This window comes from Myotis lucifugus, unplaced genomic scaffold (assembly GCF_000147115.1).
Source record: "Myotis lucifugus unplaced genomic scaffold, Myoluc2.0 scaffold_231, whole genome shotgun sequence".
Lineage (NCBI taxonomy): Eukaryota > Metazoa > Chordata > Mammalia > Chiroptera > Vespertilionidae > Myotis > Myotis lucifugus.
The window spans coordinates 222183-237815 of record NW_005871279.1 but is presented as its reverse complement, the minus strand read 5'-3'; the positions used below and the strand labels follow the sequence as shown (position 1 = coordinate 237815).

Here is a 15633-nt window from a genome sequence, read left to right as displayed (position 1 = left end):
CTTGACCAGAATTGAACCTGGGACCTTTTAGTCCACAGGCCAATGCTCTATCCACTGAGCCAAACCGGCTAGGGCTATTCCCTTCTTTTTATCTTCACTTAATCTGTTTGCTTGTTATTTTTCATTTGGATTACTACATTAGCTAGCTTACTGTTTTTTTCCTGCCTCTATTTATTTTCTTTCAATACTGACTCTGTCCTGTTACTACTTTGCTTCAGCTGTTTTGGGTGCTCTCCTAATGTGCCAACTTCTTTCTTAGTACAAGGGCTTAGAACAGTGGCTCTCAACCTTGGCTGCACATTAGAATCACCTGGGAATCTTTTTAAAATCCTGATTTCTGGGCCTCATTAAAAATATCCCCAGGTGATTCTAATGTGCAGCCAAGGTTGAGAACCACTGGCTTAGAACTTCTTGTAGTCTGCCTGAGTACTCTCCCACCAACCCTCAGCACTGGTTGCTCCTCCACGTCACTTAGGATTTTTTCCTCTTTATCTAAGACTTGAGGCCCAATGCACAAAATTCGTGCATGGGCAGGGTCCCTAGGCCTGGCCGGTGATCAGGGCTGATCTGTGGGGTGACCAGCAGGGTGATTGGGGGGCCCCTGCTGGCACCTGCCTTGGCTGGCCTGGGGTCTACGGGCTGGGGGCAGCTCCTGCATTGAGCATCTGCCCCCTGGTGGTAGCGATGGGTCGTTCCACTGGTCGTTCTGCCATTTGGTCGGTTTGCATATTGGGCTTTTATTATATAGGATAATATATACAGGGGTGGGCAAAAGTAGGCTTACAGTTGTAATACAAATGAATAATACAATAATTAAAAATAATGACACAAGAATAAACTCTGTGTTTCCTATACTCACAACTATAAACCTACTTTTGCCCACCCCTTATTTAGATTTATTTATTTTTCTCCAGTAGGTAGAAGCTGTGTCTTTTTCACTACTTAATTACAAGTGACTAGAAGAGTGGAGCAACGAATAAACATTCACTGAATGAATAAATAAATAAATTAATGAATAATTGTATCCAAAATAGCACATGCTACACAACACTGGGAAATACTGGCCTACTTACTTATGTTCCCAGTGGGCTGTCTGCAACAAATGAGTTCCGTGAGCACACTGAGGCCTTCTTTTCTGTATCTCTAGGCTTTAATCAGCAATTGTATCTAACACCTGGTGGTGCTCAGTCAATGTTACTTGGAAAACAAAACAAAACTCTTAACCTACCTTAGCTAGCAGGGTAGCTGAATTCCAGAAGAAAGCAACCATCTAATTTCTTCCATCAGTTTGTCCCTACAAGGTAATTCTGTATATCCAAACCTTGTATTTGCTTATAGGAAAATTTTGCCTAACCTTTTCTACTTTACAGATTGTTAGAATAAAAACTTTTACTGAAGACACCTTTTGTTTCTTCCTGAACTTCTCCATCTTATTCTTAGTTCACTGATATGACCCTGAAGGTGGGGAAATAAGTTATCACTGGTACAAATTTTCCTCACTTACATCTCAGTTTTCTTCCTTTGGCAAAGGAATGAAATTAAAAAAAAAATATTAGTGCTAGATTTGATCTTTATTGTTCTAGTCCAAACTACACTTTTCAAACCTTTGTTCAGAGGAAAAATTGAGGCCTAAAGATGCTGAGTGACTTGTCTAAGTCCTTGTGTTTAGTGGCAGGATATTACAACCAGGTGCAGAGGCAGATGTCATCTTGGTGGGGGAATGTATTACTTGACAAATGGAGTGCAATTTTGGAACCAGAGAGGCTGTTCTTGTGCATTTAATATACAATGTATTTAACTGGCTTGAATCGACTCCCTGACTTTGATTCCATGTAGCATAAAACCTGTCTCAAAGGAACCCCTAAAGTTTTGGAATATTTTAAAAGGGTTTGGGCAAGCCTAGCACTTTCTGTTTTACTTTCTATATCATTCCACGACATCTTTAGGAATGTCCTATGATGAAATGACGTTATGTTTGGGAATTTGTTTGCTATCCTGATTGGCTTTTATTCCTTCTTACTAGATTTACGATTTATTTGAGTCAGTATATCTAAATTTAATGTTGACTACTAAGCAGGGACATAGGTACTTCATTACCTCTCCTTTTGGTTCTTCCATCATCATTTAAAACTATGTGACCAGTCTTCTGAAGTGTGTCTGAATTGTATTTCTTCATAATTTAACCACAATCCTTATGTTTTTATAGAAAGTTAGCACTTTCTCTTTTGGCTATGTAGTTCATGAGACGGATGTATATATTACCTGTTACAAATTGTTACTATCCATGCTACTAATGGCCATAAGTCTAGTCTTGAACTGATGGTTTCTATTTGTTCTTGGAGAAGAGTATGTGCTAAGAATAAAGTTTAGCTCGATTAATATCTTTTTATATCAGTTGTATCTTAACAGGTTAATGAAATTGAGATGTGTATCAAATAAATAGGTTTAACTTTTATCAGATATACTTTTTATATACTTTTCTTAATCATTTAACTTTCAGATCTAAAATAGAAGTAGTTATTTGCACAAATATGAAAGAGTTAAAGTGTTCCTAAGAACTTTCTAATATGTGTCTCACAGAGATAAAACCTACACAATAAGATAAAAAGCATGCCTATTAAGAACTTATAAAAGAATCTGATGAAGCTTTTGATCCATAATTCTGCATTAGTTTCAACTTAGCGTCTGTGCATTCATTTCTCAGAATCCAGGATACTCTACTAACATGGCTATATTATATGTTTGTCTTTGTCATTACTATTTTCTATGCAATATGGCAGTCCTTAGGGAGCATTAATTGCTAGCTATCTCTTAGCTACTTACTGGCAATCTTGGAATAATTACCATGTATTTATGGGAACGAGGAATTCATTTATTTATTGCCTTTCTCTTAAAAATCCCATAGCACTGGAGTCAAGAAGATAACAGTATAAATTGCCCACTTATCTCTGCGGGAATTATTCCTTTTACTATCCCCATCATCCATCCCAGCAGCACCATAACAACTTTTATATGGGGTTCACTCTTCCAAATTAAAACTATAATGGTTATTGCCACTCAAATCATATTGAACTTATCCTTTCTTTTCTTATCTCCTAAAACTCTCTCTCTTTCTTTCTTTTTCTTGAAATGAAACAAGGACCTTAACTTTGGGATCATGTAAATTTGACTACATTGAGGTCACTGTTTTTAGACAAGATTATTAGAGATGTAAACTAATCACTGTGTTTGTATTTGGATTTTTATGTGAAATAAACTGAGTATTTCAAACTGGCAGACAAGTACCACTGACTATCTTATTAAACCTATTCAGTTGATTTAGAATAAATAATTCCTACGACTTCATTGGGATAATAAATCTTTTTCTTCTCAAAAGCTAACATGTTTTTATAACATGTAAATAAAACACATCAGAATATATTAAAAAAAGTCACATAACGTGATGTATCAAAGGGAGAAAATAAATTTCTGATACTTTTCAGTCTTTGAATTTATTGTTGGACACTTATTTCCAGATATTTCATGCATAAATACACATAAGAGGAATTCAACATCATACTTAAATAGTTATTTTAAATTCTTTGCAAAGATTCATAACCCAAGTTTAAATTTATCTTCTTCCTTCCAGAAAGATATAAAACAAAAAGAATAACCTGAAATACTCATGCTAAATTAATAACAAGAAAGTCAGAAACTATAAAAAAACGATTAGCATGTTATTTCATCTCTCTCTTTTAGATTATTATCTTTCAGAGGCAATTTACTTTAATCACCTGAATATTTTCCTTATTTTAAAAGCAGTATATTTTTAAAAGTAATATCAGATTATTTATTTAATGTTATTTAATTCAGATAAGATAATTAAAGTGTAAAACTATGACTTATTCATTGTGATACAGCAAAACAAACAATAAACAAAGAAACCATGGATTTTAGAGTCAGACAGAGCTCAGTTGGGACACCATTCATGCTACTTACTCTGAGTTAGGAGTCCTATGAAGGTTAATTACACTGTTAATTACACTGTTTGAGTATCAGTATCCACTAAGCAGCCGGCAGGATGGCAGTGAGGGACAGAGTATATGAGTAAAGGAGTGAGAGGGAAGTGTGTGGATGTGTGTGGTTTGTGTGTGGGTGAGTGAGGGACAGTTAGATCTCCCAGTAGTCTTGGGGGCTAGCAGATCAGGCTCTCCTGGACAGGGAGCCACTGCTACTGCCACAGGTACTCCCAGGCTGGGTGTGGCTCTGGCACGGAAACCACACCATCTTGAGCTCACCAGCCATAATTTGCAAGGGACCCCCATCAGGCCCCTGCAGTGAGTGGCATGCTACCTCCCTGTGGGCTCCCTCACATGCCCAGTGAGTACACGCTGGAGAGACTTCCTGCCCCATCCCACCCCACCCCACCCAGGCCCCAGGACTGCCTTCAGTGAGTGCACACCAGAGAGACTTCCCACCCCACCCCAGCCAGGCCCCAGGACTGCCTTCAGTGAGTGCAAGCCAGAGGCACCTTGCACACCATGCCAAAATCCTAGGACTGTGGGCTGTGAGTACATGCCAGAGGCACCTTGAATGACATCTGTCCAGGCCCCATGACCTCATACTGTGAGTGCACACCAGAGGGTCTCTATGCACCACCCTCCTGGGCTCCAGGACCACATGCAGTGAATTGCATGCCAGAGGGTTCTGGGACCTCACAAAGAGTTGCACAACAGAGGAACTGTGTCTGTGCCCCCACTGACCCTGAGCATCTGCAGCTGACACCTGAGGGACCAGATCCATGGGGGAAGGGAATACAACTCAGAGAGAGACAATAAAGGTGTGAGACTCAAGGCAGCCTCAGCCTCTGCGCTAAGAAATCCTTCACCACTGGACCACTGGATTAGAGGCTCTTGGACATCAATCAAGTTGCCCAGGGCCAGAAAGAGGTAGCAACTCACATTACTAGAAACAAATACAAAGGGAAAGCAAAAATGACAAGACAAAGAAACAATCCCCAAAGGAAAGAAAAGGGGGAATCAGCAGAAAAGAAACTAAATGAAATGAAGGAAAGCAATTTGTCAGATAAGGAATTCAGAGTAATGATTATAAAGATGCTCAAACATTTGACCAAGAATTATAAGCAGTTCAATAAGAATTATAAGGAGGTGAATGAGAAATTCACCAACATGAATAAGAATCAAGAGGAAATGAAGAATGACATAGCTGCAATAAAGAACACTATGGAAAGTTTCAAGAATAGACTAGAAGAAACTGAGAACCAAATCAGAGAGTTGGAAGACAGGGTAGAAAAAAAACACCGAATCTGAACAGTAATTGGAAAAAAAATTTAAAAAGCAGGAGAAGCGTTTAAGGGAGCTTTGGGACAAGATGAAAAGAAGCAACATCCACATAATAGGGGTGCAAGAAAGAGAAGAAGTTGAGCAAGGCATAGAAAATGTGTTTGAAGAAATAATGACAGAAAACTTCCCTGACTTGGGGAAGAAAAACGTCACACAATTCCAGGAAGCACAGAGAGTCCCAAACAAGATGAACCCCAAGAGACCCACACCAAGACACATCATAATTAAAATGACAAATATTAATGACAAAGAAAAAAATCTTAAAGGCTGCAAGAGAGAGACATAGAGTTACCTACAAGGGATCTCTCATTAGACTATCAAGTGATTTCTCAACAGAAACACATCAGGCCAGAAGGGAGTGGCAGGAAGTATACAAAGTAATAAAAAGAAAGGGACTGAATCTAAGAACACACTATCCAGCAAGGCTATCATTCGAAATTGAAGGTGAAACCAGGAGCTTTGTAGACAAAAACAGGCCAAGAGAGTTTATTACCACCAAACCAGCAATGCAAGAAATCCTAAAGGGACTGCTGTGAGATAAAGGAATAGGAAGAGAGGGAAAAACAAAGAAATAATGAATAAGAATGGCAACAAACAATTACCTATCAATAATAATCTTAAACGTAAATGGATTAAATGCTCCAATCAAAAGACATAGGGCAGCTGAATGGATAAGAAAACAGTATATATATATGCTGTCTACAAGAAACTCATCTCATAACAAAGGAATCACACAAATTGAAAGTGAAGGGATGGAAAACGTTTTCAGGCAGATGGAAATGAAAAAAAGCTGGGGTAGCAATACTTATATCTGACAAAATATACCTCAAAGTGAAGCCCATAACAAGAAATAAGGAAGGCCACTTAATAATACTAAAGGGATCAATACAAGAAGAAGATATAACTGTGGTAAACATATATGCACCTAATAGAGGAGCACCCAAATACTTAAAAAAAAATTTCTGGAAGATATCAAGGGAGAGATCCACAGCAATACAATCATAGTAGGGGAATTTAATACCCCACTGACATCACTGGATAAATCTTCTACACAAAAAATCAACAAGGAAACAGCAATCCTAAAGGACTCACTAGATCAGATGGAACTAACAGACATTTTCAGAACATTTTACCCCAAAGTTACGGAATATACATTCTTCTCAAGTGCACATGGGACATTTTCAAAGATAGCCCACATATTAGGACACAGACCAAGTCTCTACAATTTCAAGAAGATTGAAATCATATCAAGCATCTTCGCAGATCACAATGGCATAAAATTACAAATCAACTACAGTAAAAATGCTCAAAAACAGTCAAATACATGGAGGATAAATAGCATGTTATTAAACAATGAATGGGATACCAAAGAGATCAAAGAAGAAATAAAAAACATCCTGGAAACAAATGACAATGAAAAGACAACAATCCAAAAACTCTGGGACACAGTGAAAGCAGTCCTGAGAGGGAAGTTCATAGCACTACAGAACTATCTCAAAAAATAAGAAAAAGTTGTAAAAAGATAGCTAACTATACAATCTAAAGAATTAGAAAGAGAGCAACAAGAAAAGCCCAGAGTAAGTAGAAGGAAGAATAAAGACTAGAGAGTAAATAAATGACATAAAGACCAAAAAAACAAAAAAACCCCAAAAAACCCAACCAAAAACAAAAAACAATACAAAACATCAAAAGAATCAAAAGTTGGTCTTTGAAAGGATAAACAAGATTAATGAACCTCCAGCCAGGCTCACCAAAAAACAAAGAGAGAGGGCCCAAATTAAAAAAAAAAGAGAGAGAAATGAAAGAGGTGAAGTAGCAACCAACCCCACAGAAATGCAAAGGATTGTAAAAAATACTACAAACAACTTTATTCTAATAAACTGGATAACCTAGATAAAATGAACATATTCCTAGAAAAACACAATCTTCAAAAACTCAACCAGGAAGAATTAGAAAACCTGGATAGGCCAATAACTACTGATGAAATTGAAGCAGTAATCAAAAACCTTCCAGCAAACAAAAGCTCTGGTCTGGATGGCTTCACAGGGGAGTTTTACCAAACATTCAGATAAGAACTAAAATCTATCCTCCTTAAACTACTCAAAAAAATTCAAGAGGAAGGAACACTGTCAAGCTCTTTCTATGAAGCCAGCATTACCCTAATCCCCAAATCATATAAAGACACTACACAGAAAGGGAATTACAGGCCATTATCCCTGATGAACAGATGCTAAAATTCTCAACAAAATTCTAGCAAATTGGATCCAGCAGTACATCAGAAAGATCATACACCATGACCAAGTAGGATATATTCTGGGGATGCAAGGCAGGTACAATATATGCAAATCAATAAGTGTGATACAGCACATTAACAGACTGCATGACAAAAATCACATGATCATATCAATTGATGCAGAAAAGGCATTTGACAAAATCCAACACCCTTTTTTAAATAAAAACTCTCAGCAAAGTGCGAATAGAGGGATCATACCTCAACATAATAAAGGCCATATATGACAAACCCACAGCCAACATCATACTCAATGGGCAAAAACTAAAACCATTTCCCCTAAAAACAGGAACAAGACAGGCACCCACTTTTACCACTCCTGTTCAACATAGAGTACTGGAAGTGCTAGCCATAGTGATCAGAAAAGAATAAATTAAAGGCATCCAAATTGGAAAAGAAGAAGTAAAACTGTCATTATTTGCAGGTGACTGCTGGAGGCTAATTCCAGCATGTCATAATAAATGCAAGAAGTTCATCAAAAGGTTGATGGAACTTGAGGCTTCATCAGGACTGAATCATATCACCTGCTGCTGGAATAGCTGAAAGCATTTCCCCAAACCTGAAAATCTGCATGTTATTGCCTGCTGCCAGACAGCTGAGGGCAGTTCCCCCAACCTGATGGTCCTTTATTGTTTACCAGGCCTTACCTTTGATATGTAAGGGTGTCCCAAAATTCACGCAAGAAGTAATTTTGATAGAAAACACAGGTTTATAATTAAAAATTGTAAATTTTTTATTGACCCATAAAGTATACAGTATAGGGTTATATATGGAATAGCATATCGGGTAAATGGCCACCACGGCTTTGCTGGCACATACGCACTCTTTTGTTGAAATTTTCCATGACTGTTTTGCATAAATGTGGCTGAATTTCGTTGATACAGTGCTCAATTTCCTCCTTCAAGGCGTGGGTGGTCGTGGGCTTGTTGGCATAAACCTTAGACTTCAAAAAACTCCAAAGAAAAAAGTCCAACAGCATTAAATTGCATGATCTGGGTGGCCAATTCTGATCACCAAAACGGGAAATTACACAACCAGGAAATGACTCATGCAGTAATTGAATTGTTTCTCGGGCTGTATGGCATGTGGCACCATCTTGTTGAAACCACATGTTGTTCACATCCATATCTTGCAACTTAGGCACAAAAAACTGGATTATCATGTCGTGATAGCAAGCACCATTAAATTCAGATCTTGCGTGAATTTTGGGACACCCTTATATCTGCTTTGCAATAGGGCAAAATGTGGGAATAAAAAGCCCTGGGTGCGGAGATTCCAAGAACTAAGTTACTAAAGCTATGCTCCATCTGGCTTCCCCCAAAATGCTTTCCAAATTTATATTTAATGTCTAGTTTATTCAATTTACTCGCAGCCCCTTCTCCAGATTCCTGAACTCTAGTAGATGCAAGATAACACCCCGGCAGATGACATGACATTGTACATAAAAAAACCTTAAAGACTTCATCAAAAACTACTAGATTTAATAAATGAATTCGGCAACTTAGCAGATACAAAATTAACACCCAGAAATATGTGGCATTTTTATACACCAATAATGAACTCACAGAAAGAGAAACTAAAGAAACAATTCCATTTACCACTGCAACAAAAAATTTAAGATACCTAAGAATAAACTTAACTAAGGAGGTAAAAGACTTGTACTCAGAAAACTACAGGATGTTGAAAAAAAGATAGAATAAGATATAAACAAGTGGAAGAACATAACGTGTTCATGGATTGGTAGAATTAACATCATTAAAATGCCCATACTACCCAAAACAATCTATAGATTCAATGCAATCCCTATTAAGTTACCAACAGCATATTTCACAGACCTAGAATGAACTCTCCAAAAATTCATCTGGATTAAAAAAAAAACACCCAAATAACTGCAGCAATCCTGCGAAAGAAGAACAAAGTCGGAGAGATCATAATACCAGATATCAAGCTATACTACAAAGCCACTGTAATAAAAACATCCTGATACTGGTGCAAGACCAGACATATAGGCCAATGTAACAGAACAGAGAACCCAGAAATTTACCCAAGCCAGTCTTCTCAATTAATATTTGACAAAGTGGGTAAGAGCGGAGTCAAGACAGTCTCTTCAATAAATGGTGTTGGGAAAATTGGTCAGGTACATGCAAAAAAATGAAACTAGACCACCAACTTACACCATACACAAAAATAAACTCAAAATGGATAAAGGACTTAAATGTAAGATGGGAAGCCATAAAAATCCTAGAAGAATCCATAGGTAGCAATTTATCAGACATAAATTGCTACCATTTAATGTGGCTTACTGTGAGCCACATACTGTGCTAAATGCTTTATACATTTACAAAGGTAATCTTACAGCATTCCTATGGAGTAAAAGTTACTTTGGCCCTATTTTATAAATGTGGAAGTAAAGGTTAGAGGTGTTAATTAATTTACCCTAACCTGCACAAGGTAAATGGTGAGCGCAGTATTCTAACTGGGGTCCATCTGCTTGGTTAGCTATGGTTGTGTAATAAACTACTCAAATCTCTGTGACTTTAAACAATAACCATTTTATTATCTCTCACGATTTTACGGGTTGACTGAACTGAGCAGGGTGATTCTTTGCCCTACAAGATGTCAACTCTAAGTGGTAGGGGGAAGTGCAGTGTCTGAGATGGTTCATCACAATGCTGGCATTCAGTGCTGACTTGTCTGCTGGGAGCTCAGATAGAGATTTTTATTTCAGATATTGTAATTATATCTTCATTTTATGTAAAATTAAAATAATTTAGTCCTAATGGTATTTATCTAGATGGGTTCCACACAGAACTTTTTGTTTAAAAGTTTTATTTCATATATATTATTCCATATTTGTATATATGTAATTTATTTCCAAACAGAAGTATTTTATCTTAATAACCCAAAATATTTAAACTGTTTCTTCTACTAATACTGAAATTTAGGCAGCTTTAGAAAAAGTGAATAGCTTATAGAAATATATATATATTCCATATATATATATTCCTTTACTTTTGATTCATTACTTCAAGTTAAATTAGCAAATGATTTAAAGGTAATAAATACCGTTTCAAAGTTGTTTGGTGACCAATGCAAACTCTGACAATGTCATAGCTTAATATCAAGACTCTGAGAGACAATATCAGAAGATGATATCTGAACTAAATTATCCCCTTAATAGCTATAGTAATTAAGTTTTTTTAAATAAAAAGAAATGAGATAAATACATAAAAGAAGTAATAAAAGAAATCAGTACTTACTTTTTGTGACAACACCTTCTAGTCGGATGATATTTGGGTGGTCAAACTGACCCATGATACTAGCTTCTCTTAGAAAATCTCTTCTTTGCCGATCCATGTGGCCACCTTTCAAAGTTTTGATGGCAACTGGGATCTCCCTTTTCCCTGGTGTCTTCAAACGCCCACTACAGACTTCTCCAAATTCTCCTTAAAATATGAACAAAAGTAGTTATTTGTTTAAACAGAATAGTTATGTTCCAGAAGAGATTGAGTTGTTACGCAACTTTTTTTTAATGCGACGGCTCTCAAGTGTGTCATTTTCACATGGAGAGTTCTTTCTTAAAAATTAAATTTGTAATGACAATATACTTGGTCAGCATCATTTATAATGAATAGCAGAATGCATTTTCATATGTTGTTCCACAGGAACTACCATTAAAGATCCCTGATCTGCTGAGAAATTATGAATAACCCAATAGGCGATGCTAATGTAATTCTATGCAAAAGCAAACACTGCATAATGTTTCCTGTTCCTGTTCTCAATACTGATATATGGGTCAAATATCTGCTCTATTCGGGGAATTCATCAGGCATACATAGTTGAATTGATCCCACAGGCCATATGCCTTGGCTTCACTGCCATTAGAAATCAATGCTAGGGTCAATTTGTATATGAACATATTGAAAAGACCATACTAAACTCAACTATAATAAGTCATTACACAGGGCAACTTATAAGTCAGATGTTTGGAATACAGATACAGTAAGTTCGGCAGACAATGACTCTATTGGACAGATTAAATAACAGCCAAATACTTATCACGAATTCACTACATATATATCAAGTGCTAGGGTGCTCTGAATTTCAAAGTATATAACTTGGTCTCTGTTCTCAAAAGTTTATAATCTAGTAGGAGAATCTTATAAACGTAAATGAAACAACTTCAGAACATAAGAACCAATCCCTGAAAGTGCTGTATTAAATAAGAATGGCGAGAGCTTGAAGACTTCCCAGAAGAGGTGGAAGTTTTGCTGGACCTTGAATGATGTAGTTACCATTTGGACATTCAAGAAAAGCAGCAACATTGCAGACAGGGATTTATGAAGGGAGTGAAGAAGTGAAGACAAAGATTCGGAGATCAGAAATAGGAAAAAGAACGATGTGGACATTGGCAGTAAGGATACAAGGCTGACTAGAGGAGTTACTGTGGGAAAGGTCAGAGGCTTTCACATTGCAACACAATAAATTAAATAAAGCTTGAAATCCAAGACTTAATATATTTAGAGCCAATTACCTGCATTTACTTAAGAGATGATGCTTGATCCTCAGTTCATCCTATATAATAAAAACATAATATGCAAATCGATCGAAAGGCAGAACGACCGGTCGCTATGATACACACTGACTACCAGGGGCAGACGCTCAATGCAGGAGCTGCCCCCTGGTGGTCAGTGAGCTCCCATGGAGCAGCAAGCCCAGCTTCTGACTGGTGAGCGCAGCGGTGGTGGCAGGAGCCTCTCCCGCCTCTGCTGCAGGCGGGGCGGTAAGGAGCAAGGGCTCCTGGACTGCAAGAGCCCTGGACTGCGAGAGGGATGTCTGAGAGGGATTAGGCCTAAGCCAGCAGGCGGACATACCCAGAGGGATCCCGGGACTGCGAGAGGGCGCAGGGCTGGGGCTGAGGGGACCCTCCCCCCCGCCCCGCCCCAAGTGCACAAATGTCGTGCATCAGGCCTCTAGTTGATATATAGTGAAGATAATAAAACCTTCTCTATGTCTATAATGTCCCTTCCCTTAAGGATGTGGGAAAGATAAAAAGTGATAATATATGTAAAAGTGCTTCACAACTATGAAGTTCTATTCATGTGCTTTAAGTTATACAAATCTTTGGAAGGGTGAAAGGAATGCCTATCTTCAGTTGGTTTATTACCTGGCAGGTCTGGCCAATAGTTTTATGCAGTGTAAGTTGAAGTTTGACCCTCTAACAAATTAAACTTTTGTAGTACTATAGATTTTGATTATCCAAATTTTCTTTATACCACTTCATTGCAGTCAACTAAATTTTGACTCTACATGAAAATTAACTATCTATCTATCTATATATATATATATATATATATATATATATATATATATAATTTGAGAATATGTTTTTTGATTTTAGAGAAGAGAAGGGAGAGAGAGAGAAACATCTATTGGCTGCCTCCCTAACATGCCTTGACTGGGGATCGATCCCATAACCTAGGTATATGCCCTGACTGGATTATTGAACTGGCAACCTTTTTGGTGTAACCAATGCTTCAGGCCTCCCAGCCATGGTGATGCTTATAATTTTTAAGTGAAAGAAAAACAAAACAAAACAAAACAAAAAACTAGGAAGGAAACAGATCAAAACTTTGCTTACTAAATTATGTATAAACACATCCATTAAAAATAGAAAGCAGTCTAATAAGAGAGTTTATTTTCTATATATTAAACAAACAAGCAAACAAAAAACACTGGCTAGATAGAATGCGGTCTTTAACTTCAGTGTATATGATTTTACAAATCTTGTATCATTTAACATCAAAACCAGAATAATCTTTTTTTACTTCTGGTACTTTCAATTGGTATGTTTACAGGAAAAGAAGCATAGCATTTGATTTTTTAAAAATCCTCACCTGAGGATATTTTTTATTGATTTTCTCAGGGAGAGAAGGGGAGGGGGAGAGAAAGGGAGAGAGAGAGAGAGGGAGAGAGAGAGAGAGAGAGAGAGAGAGAGAGAGAGAGAGAAAGAAACATCAATGTATGAGAGAAAAATCAATCAGGTGCCTCCTGTACATGGCCCAACCATCGAACCTGCAACCTTTTTAGTGTACAGGACTACACTCAACCTACTGAGCCACCTGACCAATCTTTCATCTTTATTTGTAATAATGTTTTCAATTTTTAAAAGATTTTTCTCTTGGATATAAAGAATGGCAATTGATAAAAATTTTCAACATTTTTCTATTAAGGCTTTGAACCTTGAGAGAAAAAAAATGTGCATATGTTAAAGTTAATGCCCAATGCATCCCGGTCTACTAAGATCCTTGACATTTCTTCTTAGATCACTCTAGTTTGTTGTAATACATATCTAGAACAAAACAAACATTTTTCTTCTCTTTTTCTTTCATATTGCCTTAATAAATCTGTTAGTACATAAAAAGATTCAGCAGTATTTAAAAACTCTTCACCCGTTAGGACCTCACAATCCAATTGATTTTCTGTTAACATTTCATAGTAATTCAAATAAAATGCTAGGTATAGTGAAATAAATAGAGAACCCTCTGTTGATATTTTATCAAGATAGACAGAGTGGTAATTTTCTTTGGTTTTCTGTTGTCTGAAATTCATGTATCTTATTAACACCAGGCAGGTGTTTTCTTTATGTAAAGCTTTTCATGATCAAGCTGTTATCACACTTATTTCAGTGACACTAAATCTGGTTGCCTCAATTAACAATCTGAGACTTCTGGTGCATTCTTAAGGCAAAGTCCAAAAAATTCAGTCACAGAATGTATTAAAACCTCTATCCACGGTAGGCCTGGAAGTAGCAGGCAGAGAGGAAAAAATATTTTAGATTAAATGTATACTTCCAGACGGCGCCAAAGACTGATCTATTATATGATTGTCCTGCACTAAGAGAAGAATTATAAGAAATAATTCTTCAATATGACCTGCTAACATTTATGTGTACTGGTTAGTTCATCATTAACTCATTTACTATAGGGAATGTGGTGTTAACTACTTTTTATTTTATTTTCCAAGACCTTGTCACCATCATTATTAAAAGTAAAGCACTTATACAGTGCTTATCACAAGAAAGATCTAAAAACTAAATATATATTTTAATCTCAACAACATACCTCTGAAGTGGGTACCATTATTATCCCCACTTTACAGATGAGGAAACTGAGGCACATGAACTAAATAACTTGTCCACAGTGGTAGAGGTATAATTTGAACCCAGACAGTCTGGCTCCAGAGTCCTTGCCTATCACCACTATTCTCTGCTGTCTGAGGTGTTTATCATTGTTAATATTTTCTTGTTTTGGTTTGTTAAATTTCCAATTGGTAACAATGGTGTCTTTAAACCAACTATTGTATAACATTCGAGCACGTCGATTGATATGCACAGGGCGCGGAGTGATAAAACCATATATTAGACATTTTTCACTATAAAATAAAAATGGAGACCTAGCTCAAATATGTTGTCTATTAGATGGTCTGGGGGAAAAATCACTGCAGTCTATCTAGTTTCAAGCGAGTAAAGAACATTATATCTAGGATCATTGATCTTCTGCCACTGACAGCCCACTCACTGACTAACAACCGCGGTATCTCCCTGGATGGTGGCAAACCTTTTTGGACAAGCAATTTTGTTGTATAACATGTAGAGTCATAGTAAAATATCAACTAGTATTGGGTTTTCCACATAAAGTGTGGGAGGATGGGGGCAGTGAGGGACGGCCCCTGTGGAGAACTACCACACCACGATCCCCCGGAGGCTTTCCACAATTGTACTCCCCATGTTCTAAGGTTCTGGTTTTGCACCACCTCCAACCCCTTGAGAGTCACTGAAGCAAAGAGCCTCGCTCTTGATGGTTTTTAAAAACATGCCTCCCAGGTGTAATGGGTGTTTCCTTTTCTTCACACTTGCTGCTTCCCTCCTGGGGGAATGCTGCCCACAAGTTTCCTCCTCCCTCTCTTGCCTCCACCCTCCTTTGCCCTTCTCTATGTGGA

At 37.3% G+C, this 15633-nt stretch overlaps 1 protein-coding gene across 1 annotated transcript in view; it reads right to left on the bottom strand.

Moving 5' to 3' along the window:
- LOC102423914 (ephrin type-A receptor 6) overlaps window positions 1-15633 on the bottom strand; it is a gene marked incomplete at its 5' end in the record, with an annotated part of 354481 nt that overhangs the window by 217881 nt on the left and 120967 nt on the right. Inside the window, one exon of the mRNA XM_023762099.1 lies at window positions 10893-11078. Coding sequence (XP_023617867.1) covers window positions 10893-11078 — 186 coding nt within the window. The remainder of the gene's footprint in view (window positions 1-10892; window positions 11079-15633) is intronic.